The sequence below is a fragment of the Rhinolophus hipposideros genome, assembly GCF_964194185.1.
Source record: "Rhinolophus hipposideros genome assembly, chromosome: 16".
Classification (NCBI taxonomy): Eukaryota; Metazoa; Chordata; class Mammalia; order Chiroptera; family Rhinolophidae; genus Rhinolophus; species Rhinolophus hipposideros.
In genome coordinates, this window is record NC_138062.1 from 19,543,465 (window position 1) to 19,565,307 (window position 21,843).

General features: G+C 35.6%; 1 protein-coding gene across 3 annotated transcripts in view; it reads right to left on the reverse strand.

Annotated features, from left to right (window-relative positions):
- SLC10A7 (solute carrier family 10 member 7) overlaps positions 1 to 21,843 on the reverse strand; it is a 222,926-nt gene that overhangs the window by 138,294 nt on the left and 62,789 nt on the right. For 2 of the 3 annotated variants that reach the window (XM_081075669.1, XM_081075671.1), the window contains exon 5: positions 13,572 to 13,610. The exons of the other annotated variant lie outside the window; for it this stretch is intronic. In XM_081075669.1, coding sequence (XP_080931795.1) covers positions 13,572 to 13,610 — 39 coding nt within the window. The remainder of the gene's footprint in view (positions 1 to 13,571; positions 13,611 to 21,843) is intronic. 3 annotated transcript variants of the gene reach the window in all.

Here is a 21,843-nt window from a genome sequence, read left to right on the forward strand (position 1 = left end):
AGTTGTCAAAGGATAAACTCTAACAATAAAATATTTTTCTTCAATACCAACGGAGCACCAATTTTCTACAATGCCATGTAATGGCAATTACTTATTATATCTCTTTTAAAAAATCTCCAACTCTTTCAACATAGAGGTATAATAAAAAAAAAAAATACTGTGAATGCTGCTCCTGAATGGAAAGGCAGGGATCTTCAACATGAGAAGCTGCAGGTCCAACCTTAGGAACAGTGTGAGACAGGTTTCAACTTGTTTGGTGCAGTCAGGTGTAAACTACGGTTGAGAGAAGGTGTGTTTTAAAGTGTGCCCTAAATCATCCTCCATCATGACAATGCTCCATGTCACACATCGCTTCCGGTATATGGCAATTTCTGTCAAATAAAAACATTATGGTGTGTCCTCATCCACCTTATTCACTGGATCTGGCACCGTGTGACTTTTGGCTCTTCCCCAAAGTCAAAATAACTTGAGGCAGCCATGACAGTGCGATTAAAGATACTCACGAAAGAGGACTTCCAGTACTGCTTCAGAAAGTGGCAAGAACAATGGGATAAGTGTGTTTGAAGTAAGAGGGAGTATTCTGATGGGGTTAATGGCCATGTGTCTTTTACTGTAATAAATTTTTAAAAATTTAAACATTCACTGTATCTTTTTTTTTTTTTGCATGTAGTAATCACACTGGTAGCAATTTTTTACAGAAACCTTTCTAATATTTAAAATCAATTATTTCAATGATAAGAGCACATGGGTTGGTAATCTATGACATAGGGATAATCTAACCGAATCTACTCAGAAAAGGTTATTATAAGAAGAAAACCTTACAAATTACCCAATATCAAAGTTAGATGTGAGAATGAGTTTCCATCCCCATTTTAAATTAATACTGTGCATATAAAGCAATATAAATTTCTTATAGCTATAGCATATGTTTTACTAAGAATAAAACGTTACAATTTAAAATCACTGTAACATAAGCAGGAAAAACCTGGTGGATAACCATGAAAGTGATATTGCTGACTACTCACAAATGAATTCAACATATAATTATAGTAATTAACATGAATTTTAAGAACTTAGTGTATACAAGATATTTTATAATCTCAGATATATGAAGAGAGGATAAATAACATTGATTGAATGAACTCTATTTATTCATGTAACAAATGTATTTTAGTGCTTACCTCGTGCTAGATACTACAGGTGCTGTGGATAGAGCAGTGAACTGAACCAAACAAAACAAATACTTGCCTTCTTGGAGCTTTGGGGGAGACAGACAATAAGCATAATATAAACAAACAAACAAACAAACAAACAAGCAAACAAACATTAGAAGATAGTATTCTAGAAAAAAATCAGAGCAAGATAACAGGCAGTGCTACACATAAAAGAAAAGTCAGAATTTTAAACTAACCAGTTACAATCTATACTAACCAGTTATAATCTAGATAGAAAAAGTCATCAAAAGACCTGAATAACCGTAAAAAAAAAAAAAAAAGCTGGAGAAATTGCTTCAAAGGGTAGACAGCCTTTTGAGAGATAGATAGGATATGGAAAGTATGAGAACAGTGCAAGGAAGGGGGTGGAAGCTGGAAAGTGTTCCACGTGTTACAGGAGAAAGAGAAGAGTGAACCAACAGTTAATATGGGAATGAAAGAAGGACAGAAGAGAGGATGGAGCGGCATTGGCAGGATCCTTGAGTGGCCAATCAGGTGGTAGGCAGTTAAGAGCCACTGCAGACAATAGAAGTGACATGTAAAGGTAGTATGTGGAGAGAGTTAATCTCACAACAATGGGTAGGGTGCAAGAAAAAAGATAGGACACACTGCCGTGGCTCTTGGAAATAACCAAAAGCACAATAATGTTAACAAACATTATTCCTCCTAAATGAATGGATAAATATAATCACATAACCTTTCAAGTGAAAACCTACAAACATTTTAGAAAATAACTACTTATTAGAGCTTACCTGAATGATAAAAAAAACAAACCACCAATATTGACCACTAGACCAAGTCGTCTATTATCTGAAACTGTTACTGAGAGCTATTCACCTTATTCCATAATCCTTCAGATAGACACGTTTTACAGTTAATTTGTGTGGATATTTGCAAATTAAATGGATAAGAGATCAAAATGAGGTTTCTACAATTTTCAATCACTCTTCTATGTACATCTCCAGTTTACACTTCAAACAAATAATGTTATTTTAAGTAATTGCATTAATGTCAGGTGTCGTGTCCTAAGATAGAGAAACTGTTTTTAACAGTTATGAATACTGATCTAATTATTTTCAGGGACAAGCATATATATCACTATGCAGATATGAGGTTAATGCTACAAAGCTGGACTTACATGGGGGAAAAAAAACAACCCCAAAACCCAGTAGGGACAGCAACAACAGAAACTGACTTCTTTAGCAAATGATACCAGAATCAGGTAAGGTGCTTTCAAAGTGTTATTTGTAATAATTGAGCCTTCAAATGGGCTTTGCTTTTGGAAAATATATTAGATATATATGTATTTTAACTTTAAAACCAAACGAAAATGCCTGTGAAATTTTGTCTAGGTGCTTTATAAGTATAAAGCCTATTGGAAAATCCACAAAGAAAAAGATGGATACATCTGACAGACATAAAACTTTAAATTTCTACAACCATATACAAAGTAATGAATCCCAATTCACACATGGCACAATATACAAATATTAACTCAAAATGGATCACAGACCTCAAATTAAAAACAAAAACTATAAAACTTCTAGAAGAAAACTTGAGAGAAAAATCATGTGACTTTGGGTTAAACAAGGATTTTTTAAGTAGGACATAAACAAAATATATAGAGCAGATTTAATCAAGATTTATAATTTCTGCTCTTTGAGAGACACTGTTAAGAAAGTGAAAAGACAAGCTGCAGTGTGTGAGAAACTTGCAAAACATGTATCTGATAAATGGTGTCCAAAACATCTTTAAAAATTCACAATTCAATTATAAGAAAACAACTCAATTTTAAAAAACGAGCAAGATGTTTGAACAGACATTCGCCAAAAAGATATATAGATGGCAAATAAGCATGTAAAAAAAAGGTCCAACATCATTAGACACTAAGGAAATAAAAATTAAAGCTATGATGATATACCACTATACACCCGAATGGCTAAAATAAAAAATACGGCTAATACCAAGGGCTGACCAGGCTATAGAGCAACTGGATTCCTCATACATTCCTGATGGGAATGTAAAATGGTACAACCACTTCGGAAAATGGTTTGGTGGTTTCCATAATGTTAAACATATACTTAGGTTTGACTCAACAATCTCACTCCTAGGTACTTTCCCCAAAGAAATGAAAACGTACGAATATGACTACACAAACACCTATACACAAATACCCACAGCAGCTTTATTCTTAATCGCGAAACACAGGAAACAACCCAAAGTTCATCAACTGATAAATTGATAACATAGTGTTATTTAGCAATAAAAAGGAATGAGCTACTAATAGATACATGCAACAGCACAGATGAACCATAAAAGCATATGCTAAGTGAAAGAAGCCAGACTCAAAAGGCTACATACTGTGGGATTCCATTCATATGACCTTCTGGAAAAGGCGAAGTATAAGGGCAGGAGATGGGGGGAGGGGATTGATTACCAAGGGACAAGAAGGAACTTTCTGAGGTGATGGGAATATATCTTGAGTGAGGTGGTCTTTAAGTGATTTTGTATACATTTGTAAAACTGCACATCTATAATAGGTGAATTTTTATTTATAAAATTGTATCTCAATAAATTTGACAACGAAATTTTGAATTGTCAATCAAAAATCATCCCCTCAGGCATACACACACACAAATTAAAAGGTTAAAGGAAAACAGGGAAAAATATTTGCAATATATGTAGTAGAATATTCATATTCTCAACATACAAAGTACCTCTTTGAAACCAAAATCAGCATCCCAATAAGAAAAATGAGCAAAGTATATGAACAAATAATTTATAAGAATTTCAAATGGTCAATAAACAAATAATAAAAGAGCAACTTCTCAATCAAAACATTATAATCAAGATAAATTAACGGTTTGTTAAAACATTTGTAAAAAACATTAGCTAGAGTTAGTGAGAATAAAGGAAAGTAAGGATGTCTGTACACTCTTGTTAGGAGAACAATTTTGTTCAGTATTTCTGGAGGGCAATTTAGCAATATCAAGAATTTTTTAAAAGTTTGTAGCATTTTACCCAATTATTACTCTTTTAGGAAGTTTTCCTAAACAGGATAATTAAAAGGGAGGACCACAAACAATTATGTCCAAAAATGTGTGGCACTTTTTTTGAACAATAGTAAATGAATAGAAACAATCTAAATATCTATCAGGGGGAGAAATAACTAAACAAATAGCAATACTCCATCCAAAAGAATATTACACATGATGTTACCCATTAAATACATCAAAATCAAGTTCTTGGGGTAGAAATCAGATATGAGGAAATGCTCACATGTTGTTAAAGGGGAAAAAGCAGAAAAAAAAGTTGTCTATACAAAGTAATACCACGTTTATAACTGTAGGTACAAACTACACAGGGCATATAACAAAATGCTAATAGTAATTTTATCTAGTTCTATCTGTATTTATCAAAAGTTCTATAACAATCATATATAACAATTATATTTTAAGAAGTTAATTGTAAACACAATGTTCATATAGAATAAGTTATATATGGTAGAGTACTTTTCTAAGTCAGCTTTTGATGTACTTAAATATGAATCTGGTAGATGATAAACTGCTTTTTAAAGACATCTAAGTTGGCAGACACAAAAATTTAAATAAAATACAGTTTTCTTTGGAGGTGCAATAAAAATGGGAGAGTTTTCCTTTGTGGGGCAAATCATCACTTGAGGGAGATTAAGAATCTGCTTGTTTGGTGAATCACATTGTGAAAAGTGCCATTTAAATCCAGGAATTTTAAGCTCCTTAATGCCAAGAGTCATATACTATTCTTTGTTTTGTTTTATTTTAATTCTAGAACCTAGTAGGCAGTCCACAGATGTTTAATTAATAAAATTGATACAAGGTCAAACTGCAATACTCAGAGCTAAAAAAAATAAAACTGATGTTTGATTTTTTAATTTCAGCCAAACTATCACCTGCCATTTCCAATAACACAGACCATTGTTTTTCAGAAGTGCTAAATGTTTACTTGAAACCTGAGTCCGAGGTGGAGCTGACTTGTCTAACATTGCTTTCATCACAAAGACAAGAAATTAAAGGGGAGGTTCTTTTGCGTTGGTAGAATCCACAAGTGTATACAGTTTATGCATCTTCATGCCCTCCTGCTTCTTTCCACATGTCCAGATTTATTTTGGAAAGGCAGTGGGGTCTGAGTCATGAGGTACATATATTAATAATAGAAAATTATTACCTCCTCCCACTCTACCCCCTGACATATGATGTGATACTCTCATCTTAAGAATCTGTAATGCAGATGAAGGCAGGAATCTCAATTGTTTGGCTCACCACACTATTACCCTAAGATTCCCCAAATATTGCCTTAATAAATACCGTGTTTCCCCCAAAATAAGACCTAGCTGGACAATCAGCTGTAATGCTTCTTTTGGAGCAAAAATTAATATAAGACCTGGTCTTATTTTACTATAATGTAAGACCTAGTCTATAATATAATATAATATAATATGATATAATATAATATAATATATATAATATAATACTAGGTCTTATTTTACTATAAGACCGTGTATAATATAAAATAATACCAGGTCTTATATTAATTTTTGCTCCAAAAGATGCATTAGAGCTGATTGTCCAGCTAGGTCTTATTTTTGGGGAAACACGGTAGAATCATGTTTCTTAGGACACCTTTACAAATATCCTGCCCTCTCCATTTATATTTATTTATTTTACTTAAATGGTTATAGGAGCAGGTACTTTTCTAGTTTGGGAATGATAACACTTAAAAAATTGACAAAAGTTAAAATGAAAGTATGTGGCATTTGTTAAAGGATAATAAAATAACTTCAGTCAATTGGCTAGTTCTAAACCAGTAGATTTCCTTAAATAGTAATGAAATTAATGCTTTAAAAAAAATCCATCATTATTAAAATTAAAAAAAAAAAAGTTGCCTCAGCCTCCACCAAAATTAGATTTGTAAGTTGCTGGTCATTCCTATAATTAAATCTGTGTCACAAATTTGCAAGAAAAATGGTCACTGTGACTAATGCATTTACTTGCTACACAAGTTCTGTCAGACAGCATAGAGCATTATGCTGCTAAAATGGAGTAGGTAAGGATTCTATACATTTTTATTAAGTAACAAAGACCATTTGTTATTTACAATGACTGTACTTCAGTTAAGAGTTTGTTTTAGAAACAAATCCAAACGCAGCTATCACGGGGTTTTCCTTGTAAGCATTATAACATACTTTTCACTGCACAAACATGTTTGACACACATGCATACTGCTTTTCTGGATAAGTGTTATGCAGAAAATACTCTAAGGAAAGAAACCCAAACATGTTCAGGTTGCCAGAGTCCCTGATTCGGGGGGTGTCCTCATTTGAACTCCCCAAATGGTTTTAGTTCATCCTTTTGATGAAGTGATTGAGAAATGATCTTAAGAGAACAGTGATTCCTGAAATGTAAGAACAGTGCTGCCCCAAGCAGAAGTCAAAGCAAGATGATTTAAAGGACACATGGACAGAGAATTAGTGATTAAACTTACTCTTTTTTCAAGAAATCTTTTTCAACCCTTCAGATTGCAGGAAGGGACCGTTCTTAGTTTGGTGCTGACTTCACTTTTCATCAAAAGGAGGTCAGGCATGGGACTCAGAGCCTTGTGAAGGCAGCGGAGTTTAGCTACAATTAATATTAGCTTTTTTCCATTTGATTGAATTTCAGTTACCTTCTATGCATAAGACTGCTTTTTTATTTACACTGTTGACATAAAGTTTTGTTTTAAAATAGATTTAAATTTAAAAAGTGAGTTTTATTTAACATAATAATACAAATAATATGTCGACATGGCAAAAGTCATAAAGGTGCCTGAAACTTGGAAGACACTGCATTGAAGGCGGTTTCTGTCTTCTCTCTTTCTTTAACCTTCTATTGTTATTTATTTTCTCACGTATTTATGTTTTATGGATTTGCTTCAGTATCTAGAAGAGTGCCTTGAGTCTAATGGACACTGGGTATTCAAGTGCTCATTTTATATCCTATTTTCCTATTTTGTGCCACAGTGCTAAATAAACAAATGGTATTATATATATAATATATAAATAAATATATACATATTTATATTTATATGTATAAATATACGTATATTTACATGTATAAATATATACATATTTATATGTATATATAAATATGTATGTATTTATATATACATATATCATACATATAAAAATTATTATATATATATATACATATATAAATAAAACTAATGGTAGTTTTTAAAGAGAAAGTAGTCTGTTCTCAGCAATCCAGCTTCCATGATGATGTTCAGTTGCCCAAAGAGGAGAGAAAACAAAATGCATATCCTGATGATGGGTTCCATTTTATAAGGGTGGAACCCAGCTTCCCATTGTCTGAATATAGTTTTTAAGATATTTTCAAGCCTAAGATAGGTGATTTTAAATCCTGATTTTATTGAGTTCTTAACAGTAAAAAGTATGAACTTGAAATAACATCCTACAAATACATACTGAATACTGCTTAAAAATTCAGTTGTTTGTTCTGGCATCTAAACTTAATGAGGGCCAGCCTGGTGGCTCAGGTGGTTGGAGCTCTGTGCTCCTAATGCCAAAGGCTGCTGGTTCGATTCCCACATGGGCCAGTGGGCTCTCAACCACAAGGTTGCCGGTTCAATTCCTCCAATCTCACAACGGATTGTGGGCAACGCCCCCTGCAACTAAGATTGAACACGGTACCTTGAGCTGAGCTGCCGCTGAGCTCTCAGATGGCTCAGTTGGTTGGAGCACGTCCCCTCAACCACAAGGTTACTGTTAGATTCCTCGAGCCCCGCAAGGGATGGTGGGCTCCGCCCCCTGCAACTAAGATTGAACACTGCACCTTGAGCTGAGCTGAGCTGCTGCTGAGCTCCCGGATGGCTCGTTGGTTGGAGCATGTTCTGGCATCAAGGGATGATAGGCTATGTTTCCTGCAACTAATAACAGCAACTGGAACTTAAGCTGAGCTGCGCCCTCCACAATTAAGATTGAAAGGATAACAACTTGATTTGGAAAACGTTCCAGAAGTACACACTGTTCCTCAATAAAGTGCTGTTCCCCTTCCCTAATAAAATCTTTAAAAAATAAAAAAACAAACTTAATGAAAATGAAAACCTGTTTTATAAACAAGTCATGAGCTTTTGGGGGAAAATCAAGATCTTGACTGAATAATTTGGGTTGGTTAAGATTTTAAGCAAATTAAGGGGAAAAAATCAGCACAGCATTCAAGTATTGTACAAAATGAGTATTCCATCAATATAAACTAAATTAAAAACTGACATTCTAGATTTAGGTGAAAGGAAAACCAAATGAACAATTGAGTCTTATCTGGTACCACCCTTAATCCTCTGTGTGAGTATTTGAGATTCTTGCTCTGATTTTTAAAAAGCAGTGTTGCCCATCAATCAATGAGCATGTAAATGTGCTTCCTTCCTCTCAGGCCATTCTGGGTGGCTGAGTATATTTTTGTACAAGAAAGGAAAAATAAAATAAGTTAATAAGTATACAGGCCAAGTTATTAAAACATGCCATTTGTGTTTGGGATTTCTTTCTTTCAGCAGCTACATCAGCATCAGTTAACTAGTCAAATCTTTCTACAAAGCTGGGTAGTAATGGCAGAGCAGCCAAAGCAAAGAGGGAAAACAGAAAAACAATTAGGAAAGGGAAGAAAAATATGTGCTGGCTAGTCCTTCAACTCAAGGCAAGGAGTTCCTTTAACCCTTGGTGTGACATGAAAAGAAACAAAATTATTTATCTCAGAATAGCTTCTGGTTGCAGCAGTGACTGTATTAAAAGAGAAAATTATGTAAAAGAAAGCCATTTCTTATATATGGTAATAGAAGGAGAACTGACTCTGGGGGGTGAACACACAATGTGAGATATAGATGATGTAATACAGAATTGTACACCTGAAACCTATGTAACTTTACTAACCATTGTCACCCCAATAAATTTTAACTAAAAAAAAAGAAACCCATTTCTTAATACTTTAGGAGAAGAGATTTAGAAAGTAAACAGTGGCTCTTACAGATGTTTTTTAGACTAGGTGTTTTGCATTATGAAGATGACTTAACTTGGCTTATAACTCTTTGTGGCTGTTTCAGAAATGCTTACATTTATGTTGCCATGAATCGCTATCATGTTGTATAACATAGTATTAGAAACTCGATTCGGCATGATCAACTTTGTCACTCACTAGGGTTTTCCTTTCAGATCAAGAGTTACCGAAAACAATAAAATAGGCTAGGAGTCTAAAAAGAAAAAGTTCTACCTTTTCCTTTTAAATTTTAACCTATAATTCTTGAAGACATGGAAACATCAAATTCAGCCTCCAAACCAAAAATGCTAAAAGTCTAACAAATCAGGTGACTAAAGATTTTTTCAACACAGTTGTATCTTTTTAAATTAAAAAAAGGGCTTTTCAATAGAAATTTTTCAAATAGTTGCGAATATCTGTTTTTAAAAAATCTTTCTTTAGATGAGGAAGTAACATGTGAGGTGTTTGAACTTAAAATACATGGTTTTATATAACATATATATATATAAGTGTGGATAACATTTGAGTTATTCAGGGTGGTTAACTATCAAATTTTATTAAGATCTCATCAAGGGAAATCTCAAAACACTTATCATGCTCCACAATTATTGTAAACCAAACAATTTAAATGAGAGGAAGAGATAATGACATTAACTTTTTAACTTAAAGCAATCCTTTGTGGCATGATTTTAAAACATTCTCTTGGTCTGAAATTTATGTAAATTGAATTCATCTATCATTGGTTATTACCAGCTTAGCTACATTAAAAAAAAACAGTTTTCTGTAACAATTAGTTCTTTAAGACACTGTGTTTTAATTAGAACTGGGACATTATTAAACTAGCTATAAATATGTACAGTATTTTATTTGGTATACCCAGATGTCTGAAAATCAACAAGAACGCCGTAGGAGTTTTTTCTTCAAAAATTCTTCTAATAAAAGACTTTCATTTAAAGTTTTAATGTAATCTGAAGTAAATATACTTTTCAGATTCCATTATGTAAATAAAAAGAAATGGCCACTCATAACCAGAGAATAATCACTAAATTAGTACATTTTAGCATTCATAGGAATAAGTCAGAGATTACCAATTTCTTCATTTTATGGATGTCCATGGTCACACACACACAAAATTCATGGCAGAGCTTGGACAAAACCTAGAGTAGCTATTTCCACCACATCATACAAGTATCCAATTTAATCCTCACTACAACTGTATAATTTAGGGTCTATTTTATGTATAGGGAAGGTTATATGTTAGTCTAGTATTCAGTCAAATGAGAATTCAAACCCAGTCTTACTCCAGAAACTATACTACTTACCATAATCCAAAATTTTAAGGATAGGTGGATATTTTCCATTTATAAAGAAAATTCTCCCCAAACTCTAACAAGTACCTCCCATTCAGAATAACAATATAAAACATGAAGGTTATAATTTGGAATTTACCCCTCCCCCCAATATAAATGCTTTTCCCAAGCCCAACTCCAGTACCAACTTCTCCCTGAAGCCTTCTTATATCATTCAACTGAGATTAATCTTTTTCTTCAAACTCTTGACAACTGCTGTACACTGCTCATATGCAAAAAACGCTAGCAGCCTCTTAACACCTGTTATCTTTTGTCTTTAGTAGAAATTCAATTTTCAGCTCTTAGCAAATTGCCACATGTCTCAACCTCTCCAGTACTATGTATGATCACATGACTAAATTCTACAATAAGATATTATTGGAAGTATGGTGTTGAAATTCTAGGAATGCTGTTTAAAGAAAGTAGACTTAGCTTTTACGGGAGCTCTTTTGTCCTTTCCCACTTCTTTACCTTGCTATTGGGTACCATTTTGGCTGGAGTTCCAAAAGCTATCTTGGACCATGAGGCAACCTTGAGGAAGGAAGCTGCATGCCGTGGGGGAGGAGGAGGGAACAGATGGGTATTTCGGCCCACAATGAGACCATAAAGCCACTATATCATTCTGGGATAGCCTCCCTCCAGATTTGACATAGTAGAGAATCAAGCCTTTATCAGGTATTCACCACTATTATATATTTTTTCTGTTAAATAAGCTGAACCTAATTCTAAGTGGTTTAGTTCAGACTTGTACATATTTCATAATCCAAGGTTTACTGTAACTATAATGGAGAAGGGGAAAAAAAAGAAATAGAAATTTTTTATTTTATAACACTTGAGCAAAACATCTCTAGTCATAATTTTCATTCTCAAAGCCTTCCTGGTAATTCTCAACTTTGGGGAAGAAAAAGGAGGAAAATGAAGGGGAAGTAAAAATGGAAAAAGACACTTCTGCCTCTCTGCCATTTCCTCTCCTCTCTTCTCTACTAACCCAGTCCTATCATACACCTCAAGGCACAGCTCAGCGAAATTGTCTGTCTGATCTTTGAATTCAGGATGCATATTGCCTCTGCCATTTGACAATCATACATCATCTAGTAACATCTTTTGTTTGACTTCTTCATGTTTACACTGCATTTCTTTTTCTATGTGTCATCTCCACAACCTAGTGGGACCCAAGTCATATGTCTTTGCACTCACAACAGCTACTAGAAAACTACCTCAGTTTTGGCAGGACATTAATAAATACTTTTGATTGATTAATTGAATTAAGGTAAGATGAAAAATAAACAAGGAAAAGAGACAACTAAGGAGTGAGAATGCAGTTTCTTAGAAGTGAAAGGGCATAATTAAAACCCTAAAGAATCCGCAGGATAAGTTTGACTTCACCAGACCTTGTCAAAGATTTAGGTCATGTAGAACAAATTTCGTGATATGTATGTTGTTCAGCCAGTCAATGCAAAGCTTAAACTATATCTAGTGAGCTTGTTCTCCAAATAAGGGATAGTGTATTTTGCTTCCGTTACTCAGACAATTGCCTCAACCTTATTTTCTCAATTACCTTAGACATTTGATAAGAGTAAGAGATCCAGCTTAGGAAACCAAGTTTTGAGAGTGGATGTATATAATTCCAAACCATACAATAAAAATTGGCTTCCAGAAAGATCACATTTAACATATTATTCTGTCAATTGTGACAATATACAGAAAATAATACTTGGACACATGCAATAATGGATGACTTAACAAAACATTATTGAGTCTAAAATAAGTAGCTCAAGATATCATTTTCATTAAATAGACTCTATTACCTTTCTTCTAAAACCCAATAATAACAACAGCATCAGGACTAACACTACTTCTTTAAAAATAAGATATACTCAAACATATACAATTTTGCATTAGCTACACAAGTAAAAGGTCTGTAACACTGGAACATTAAAAGCAGTATAACCGTACGCAGAATTAACACTATGTATTAATAACAACATGCTTAAAAGCTTCAACTATTCAACTATTTAAATACGCGCAATAATAAGTGACATCAAAAATATTTTAAACAAAAACAGCTGAAATTTTTCCTAGAGTCTTGAACCAGTTTATACCCCACTGATTCTATTCTCAATTATTTGTAAATCACTGTACTACCTATCCAATAAGTTATGTTCCTAAAAATACAGTATTCTAATTTATTTTCATGAATTTAGCAAAGTTTCAGGGAGGGTACAAATGAAAACATTCAATTAACAGAAAATTCAGTTTCTTTCTCATACTTTCATAATACAAACCAAGCCTATGTCATCTATTTAAAAAATAATGATTAAAATAGGATAAAATAGTATTGTCCTTATAATTACGTTGGTTCGACATATGAAAATTGAACTATTTTTAATCTTTTGACATACAATTGATAGTTCACATGTCAAAAACTATTGCATTTTTTTCAATTTACTCATTAGTTATTTCCTCATTTCAAATTTTTTTCAGATAGATTTCTCAGAAGTAGCCTAGACAGTAGCTTCTTTGACAGTGAAATGTACGAAATAAATGACATGTCAACAAGTAAATTAGCATTCCCTTTCTGACCAGCTGGGTCATGTTTCCTTTTCAAAATCCTCCGTCCCGTGATACAAAATAATAATAATCTAAAAGACCTCATTAAATGATCAATATATTGACATAACCTCTATAAAGAGACACATAGTGTTTTAATTGATTCCATGAATCCATTAAATGGAATATTAAAGCCAAGCCTCCAAACTATATTGTAAGAGAACATTTTCTTTATTTGTTAACTAATTTTCTCCAGGTTATGGATAATGGCACATAAAATATTCAAGAACTTCTATGTTTAACCAAATAGTAAAAAGAAGTCCAATTTCACTACATCTTTCATATAAACAACATCACAGCTGAAGTTATAATAGACAAGTTAAACCATGTTTACTCACCAAAAAACTTCCAAAGGCTGAATTAAATATTGCAGCTGCCTACAAAGAAAATAAATGGGGGGAAAAAACTCACTGAAAGTGAATAGGAAAAGAAACAGCAAAGATTATCATTCTCCCATCCCCCATTATTAAAACCTTAAAACATTGACTCTATAACGCAAAGTTAGACACTGCTTACGAAAATTGCCAGTGGCCTGTAGTTTACTAAGATAGATGAGCTGCAGCTTAGAAATTCATAAATAATGGGTCTCAAAAGCAAGCAGAAATGGCTTGCCACGAGATGCTCTGAACTTATATGACACTACCGAAGAATCACCACCAATAGTAAATCGAAACCTTGTTGTTATTGATTTTGCTACTAGAGTTAAAACAATCAGAGGTTGATTTATTCATTAAAAAAAAATTCGTATTACTGGGAAAAGGAAAATCAGAATTGTAAAGCAAACATAAACTACTCTGTGTCAGGGAGCATAAGTCCTGTGAGCTACAACCACAAAGTGAGACCTGTGGTTCGCATATAACACACATTAGAATTATGAACAATGCTGTTATTGCTATTCCATTCTAAGGCAGAAACAAGCAGGAAAAACTCCTATTTGGTGTTCAAAATTCAAGGAAGAAATATTTGACTTTGTGCTTACCTAAATATCCACAGTAGATGCTATGTAGCTCTTAATTTTAAGTCAATCACACTGTATTCCATGAAGCTACAGCTCAATCCTAAAAGCTTCTCACTCACATTATTCAAAAAGGATAGACACTTGTATAACATCCAATTTGATGAAAAAAAGGATAAAGAAACAAAAAGTAAAAGGCTAAAGGAGGGGTCGAGAAAAATCTATTGACATTCCCCCGTAGATCTAGAGCAGAATTAAATTAATCATCATGGACATTAGCAGCCACATCGCAGTAAGAAGACGATGTCAGTTTAGCAAGTTTGAATAAAGTCCAAAGCCAAGCTAAGAGCTGGAGCTGAAAATGCCTTCTGCTCCAGAAGAGGATGCAATGAGAGTGCATGGGTAATGAGATCCTTGGCTCCAGAGAGCTTAGCTCTCCTATTCAAGTTCATAATTAATTCAAAGCTTTGATAATTTCATTAGATTTCTCCTTTGCTGGCCCCATCAATAAAAGATGGCACCGGACCACAGCTCCTCTGTGGCATAAACATAGGCACAGGCACAGATCAGGGAAACCTTTGCTTCGTGTCAGGGACAACGGCATATGGTGTTCCATGTTGTAGGGAGAGCAGTGACAAAAAAAAGAAAAGAATTGGCTACATAAAACATTATAGATGACAACTGTAAACTACAGCAACATATTTAACATATTTTCCTGGAATTCCATTGTGGATGGTTCAGGAAAAAGTTTTATGTGTGGAGAAAAATAAGTAAAATGATATACAGAAACAAACTGTGGTGAGACAACAGGGAACACTGCTTTCCTTTCCACAGAAATGCACCTTCCCCACAAACAATGTTTATTTCTAGATCCTATTTTGTGCTCAAAATAGATAGATCGTTCTTTTTAGTAAAGGAATGAGCTCCTCTCTTGGAGCTCCTCTCTTCCAAATTTGTTTCTTTCCAGTGCCTTTCACCAACCTTATACTAGGTAACTAACCACCTTGTACTAGGTAACTAACCGTTTTGCATTAGGAAAAAAAAGAAAAAAAAAGAAACATGGGTTGTTAGCAGTAAAAAGGCTCAGAAGTCAAAGTAAAATAAATATCAACTACTACTCACCAGATCAAATCACCATCCTCGCACTCCATCCAGTTCTCTTTTTTTAACCCAAACACAAGCAATATATTTCATGTGGATTGGCTGTGCTCCTGCCTTTTGTAAAATGACAATGATGACAGTGACGGGGTATCTTAGACTCAAAGACACTACAAGCCAACTTATCCTTAGTTTTTCTGGCAGAAGCGATGGATTTGAACTCACTCACCTACACTATGCCTAGGTCCTCTTGAGCAGTGAGCTCGGCCAATCATTGGGGAACTGGCTGAAGAGCCATGTACAATCAGACACTGCAAGAATCTAGGGTTCCATGTCAATGGATAATTAAACTAATAGCTCATTCTGCATTTGTAAGATATGAAGGAATTATGTTTTTCAGAGTTTCAAAGAGTGATGATAAATATTTAAAGAGCATTTAGTTGATGTAGAAGAGATACGTATGTGTTTTGACTTGATGAGGAATTCCCAACTCCTTAGCATGATGTACTAGGCCCTCCAGGAACAGGTCTGGAGAGAGATCTCATTTCCTGCCTCAACTTTTATATTCTGACAACACTAAACTACTTGTAGGTCCCCAAACTCATCATGCTGTTTCTTACCTCTTTGTTCCTTGGCCTGGAATGCCCTTTTCTGTTCCTTTACCATTGATCTTAGTGACTCAGCTTGGGCATAGTCCTTCCAAGAAGATTTCAATCACCTCCTCCAACACACACACGCACACACACTTCTACGTGGACTCAGTGTCCTCACGCATGCTGCCAAAGCATCTTGAGCATACACCTCTGCCATGGCACTTGTCACACTATTGAAATGATCTAGCTATGTGCTTCTCTGTCCCACTAGTCTTCTAAGGAACAAATCTGATGAAGCACATCCTATGTGTTTGTTATGAATTGCTGAAATAAGTGGAGTTGCCAGAAATGTCCAAAGTCTACCTCTCCTACAAAGTTAATCTGCGTGTGGCAGAATCCAAGGACTGGCAGACACAGAAGACTGGATCTGATACCTGGCACCACAACCAAGCAATACCAATGACAGATTTAGACGTTAGTCCCCCACCCAACATAAGCATTTCTTTCACAACATCTAGTTTTACTTTCCTTAACTTCCATATTATGATACAGATACATAAATATGCTTAATGTAAACAATGTTTTAACATTTACCACTGCTATATAGCAGTAGAGTTAGTTAAATAAAATGTAGAGTTACCAAGGAATACGCTGCAGCCATTAGAAAGAGACCATGAAAGTTAGTGTTATTCCATTCTAAGACACAAACAAGCAAGACAATCAGTATGATCTGCTTATACTGATATGAAAGCAGGCTGATATTTTAAGTGGAACAGCAAGTTTCAAAACTGCGTAGAATTTCTTCAATGTTTTTTTCCACACCACCAAGCAAGTCTCAGACACCAGATGGGTGTCCTACAATTCAACTCAATTCTGCCCCTGTCTACCTGAAACTAGTGTCAAATCTTACAGGTTAAGGGCTCAGTCCCACAGACTGCCCCCATTTCAGATGGCAATCACAAGTTCAAGTTGTCACCTGTGCTTGTGACCAACTGGCTATAAATCGACGGTTCTCATGACCCAGTCCTTGAGTCTGATATATTTGTTAGAGTGGCTCACAGAACTCAGGAAACCAGTTTACTCAGTAGATTACTGCTTTATTATAAAAAGATATAACTCAGGAACAACCAAATGGAAGAAACTCATAGGGCAAGGTGTGAGGAAAGGGCACAGAGCTTCCGTGCCCTCTCCCAGTGTGCCACTCTCTCAACACCTCCAGATGTTCACCAACCCGGAAGCTCTCTGAACCCTTCCTTTTGGGGTTTCATGGCAACTTCATTATATAGGCATAACTGACTGAATCACTGGCCATTGGTGATTGAACTCCAGCTCCAGCCCCTCTCCTCACCAGAGGTCAGGAATCCAAGGAAAAGTTCCAAACTTGTAATCACTGGCTGGTTTCCCTGGAAACCAGCCTCATCCTTAGGTCAGTGAGGGGCTTTCCAAAAGTCACCTAGTAACATAACAAAAGACACCTTTGATGTCTCTCATCACTTGGGAAATTCCAAGGGTTTCAGGAGCTCTGTGCCAGGAACTGGGATGAAGTCCAAATATATACTTCTTACTATAAATCACAACATCACGTTCCCATTGTGTAAATCTATACCTATACACACATATACATATATATATATATATATATATATATATATATATATATATATATACACAGATAAGTATAAAAACACTATCTTTTCTAAAAAGGATCACAAACAAAACTGCTAAAGTATAAAAACACTATCTTTTCTAAAAAGGATCACAAACAAAACTGCTAATGATGGTTAAATTTGTTGAAAGGGTTGGCTGGGAGTCGTTTTTATTTTTTATTGTGTTCCGTCTGTCCTGTTTGATTTTTGTTTTTAACATGTTAGTTTTCTATATTTCATAAGGGTTATCTGGCCAGGGAGATGTTCAGCCATTTATTGTTGGCATTTTCAATCCCTTTGTGTTAAAAATGTAATAACTATTTTATTTAAAAATAAAATTAAGATTTCAATCCCTACTTCGCGCGCTAGTGATAGCCCTTGCTGGCTGCCTGATCAGCTGGAGGTTGAACACCCGCTGGCCTACATCATTGTGCTGGCAGATCAGAAGCCACAGGATGAACCCAGGGCATCTTTCAGGAGTATCTGTAGCTTGTGAATATTTGGTTTTGAAAAGAAACCAAAACCCACTGTTATTTCCGTATGAAAACAAACATGGCTATAGAGAACACAACCATCAGGTACTGAGATCAAACAGGAGCCACCGAGGACAATTTGTTCTGAAGATACAACCGTTCAGGTTATCCAAGCAGACTCCCTTAGGATACGAATTTCCTCTCCTCTGCCTTTTAGAAGCCATACCCGCGACAGGTCCGCTGATTTCATAGCATTTGATTTGTCATCTCTTTCACAAGAAACAATTTAATTACCCATTCCCCATCTAGAATGCTCCACTCTACAAAAATGCTCCATTACAGCAAGAATTTTGTCTAATTTGCACAAGATTGTATCCTCAGTGCCTAGAATAGCACTTGGCTGATAGTAAATCCTCAATAAACATTACTGAGTCAAAGAATGAATGAATGAATGAATGAATACTTCTTGTGCTAACTGAATGTCCTGCACAGTAATGTTTTCATTATTAACTCAGGAATCCCATCTGCAAAGTGTATACCTTGTTGTAATCGCATTTGATGGATAATTAGATCAACACTAACTGAAAAAAAAGTTCATATTGAGTTGGTTTCCTTAATACTGAATAGATTGGCTTCCTTTATGTTACATATTTTTAGATAATATTTTGCTTTTAGGATCAGCCCACTTTTACCCAATATATGGTATTTTACTAATGTTTCATTATATATTGTACAGCTTCTTTATTAAATTATTTTGGAAAACTGAGCAAGTACAATAATGAATTAATTTCTTCATAACCTACTTGGAATAAAAAGGTACATTTTGAAAAACAGCAAAACAACGAGACAGAGTTCTCTAACTCATAAAAGCAATCTCCTCCATTGCTGAATGCCTTTGAATGTTATGAAATTCTACCTGATCGTAAGCCCCAAATCTTCACCTTTCATTACTGTTGTGCCCTGACCACGTTCCATGCTATGGAGTTACATAAATATGACCCCTTTTTTTAAATAACTGCACTTCAAATATATGAGCACTGCTGGATCCTACCCAAGTCTTCTCTTTTAACACTATATCTAAACATCTCCTAATTCTGGTACAACAGCCCTGTTTTTCCTTCCTTTATCGTGCATTAAATAACCAAATGAAATCCATTGTTTATACCGAGTGTGAATAATCTATTGCAAGTTAATTTATGAAGCTTCCAGTTTTCACTGTTGCATACCCAGCTTCCCCAGTCAACATATAAAGAGATGTTTACCAAAATGTTAAAATGTGACATTTATGGTTGTCTCAGAATTCCTGATCATGCTCCAAGCTAAGGAGAATGTGTGATAAGTATTCCAGTATTCTAAAGTAAAATACCAGACATACCCATGCTGTACTTATAAAAAGAAATGAAAACTAGGCCAGGGACCATTTCACATGCAGGCTGTATAAGAAAAGGCTTGAAATTCTAGAGACTGATATAAGGAAATTTCCAGAAGGAGAAGGTCTTTTGACTTTTTCCTCCTCCAGCAGGGAAGAAAGCTGACCTATCCACCACCCCTCTCAGGTTGTGGATGGGAACAACATATACAAAGGAACCAACAGAGGGAATGGGAGAAATAGCAAGAAAGCAAGAATGGCATTGCTGTCCCATGCTGGATATTTACGGAGGGAAGAAAGTACTCGCTTGCTAGGCTGCCACAAGAGCAGGGTACCCTGGGAGAGTTCCTGGAGACATCACAGTATATGCCCTAGATGGGAGTGTGGGGAGGGTGCGTAAGTGGACCAAAGACAGGTACTTTCTTCCTGACCAGAAACAGCCAAGGTGGGAAGGCTGGCAAGAACAGCCCACAGCATGGGGCGAGGAGAGAAGGGAAGCATTTGGGCTGAGTATACGTCAACTGTGTGACAGGTGAAGGTTCTGTCAATTCCATATGGGCCAAGTAGGTGTTTCAGAGGACTGCCAGCAGACTCGATTCCTTTTGAGAGACCCAAAACAACAGCTTTCCAGGGAAAAGGGACTCAAGCAACAAGAGGCTGAAGGGTATGTTTAGAGACGAGCAGTGGAAGTGGACTCTAAAGAACTCCATCCCCTAACCTGCCCAGCAAAACGATAGCATGTGAGTGCCTGCTGTGACAGAGGGTGCCGAGGGCCATATTATAACAGCAACAATAAGAAAAGACTGTCCCACTGTCCCTAATGCACTTGTCCTACTCAGGTTTTCACTCTAAAGAGGCCAGAAGGAGAAATGGTCAGGTTAAAAAAAAAAAAAGGTGAAACAGACCACGCTCTCTTCCCCACTGCTCTGCCTAACCTGTTTTTATCATATGTGTGTATACTCATTAAGGAAAAAAAGTATAATTTTCTGCATTTTAAAAACACAGGTTAGGCCTAGGATGGGAAAGAAGAGAATTTGGAGTTTTAAACTAGACTGCCCTGGATTATTTAATACCAAAAAGTCAACCCTCATTACTAAACATTTGACTATTTTTGTAACTAAAAGTGAGCAGAAAACCATGTGATCTGCCAGAGATGCTGTCCAAGGAAAGAGTAGGGGTGGGGAATAGGAATACGAGAGATGGCATTGCATGAAATATATGACCCTTAAATTCCCACCATTCAATACAGAGATTGCAGTAACAACGCGACATGTTAAATGTATGCTTGGGCTAAAACAAAGCAAAAAACCCAGGTAGCAGACATATAGAAGTTAGTCAACACCAGAGCAGTAAAATACAGCTTGTGCATTGATACTGCAGTCGCCCGGGAATACTGACTCATTCGAGCCTATGAAGCAATAAACACAGGCTTTGACCTGCACAGGGTGATACCTAGAACTGAACACCAGAAGGACTGCCCCATGCAACAGGACACCTAGAAAACTCCACTTACAAAGTCAAGAAAGGAACATTAGACCTGCATCAAGTCGGGGCATGGGACTGAATTTACACTGCCCACGTGATTCAAGAATCCCAAACTAACGATTCATTCAAAGAAAGGACAAGATGGATCAAAGGCCAGGGCAAGTCCTGAGGCTCTGAAAGAAACAAATGCAAAACACCTCTTTGGGGGCACTTTCATAATCCAGACCAAAGTGGATTCCCAGATCACACAAACCCCACACAACAGAAGTTTACAATAAAAAAATGACAAACACTGTGAGAAGTCTATATAGGACAACTGACTCTTTCACAATATGCTAAAGAAGAAAATACTAGACAAATTAAAGAGCAGGTTTAGAAGGCAAAACTTTAAAATTTTCAGAAGAAATTATGAGACAATCTTTATGCCTTCAGAAAAGGAAACACTGTTTTAAATAAGATGCAAAAAGTACACATGAAAAAGGAAAAGCGGGGGTTGCCATGCAACAAAGTTGTAGGCCAATGAGATATAACATAAATTGATAAACGCTTGAGGGGTTGGTAGGGAGATTCGTTTCTGGCCCTGCTCTTCTTTCTTTATTCTTGCTTAGAGTGGTGAAAGCTATCTTGTGACCAGAAGGGAAAGACAAAAAGCAATGCAGAGACGGCCACTCTAGCATCAGTGAGCCACAGAACCAATGCCAGCATCCCCCATCTCCAGGCACTCGGTAAGTGAGAAAAACAAGTCTCAGCTTATTTTAGCTATTTTTCGTCTGAGTTTCTATTGTTTGAAGGCTAACTGGTACAATCATGTTCCAAAACAAGGGAGAAAATAATAAAGGGCTAATCGGGCAGGTTAGATAAATTGAAAGGGCTTCCTCTAAGATACTTATTTGAGTAGGCATATCTAGCTTTACTTAGCATTATCTCTTGTTCCCATTGCATATGGCATAACACATTTAAAAAATAACAAAAAGAAAATTGACTACTGGTG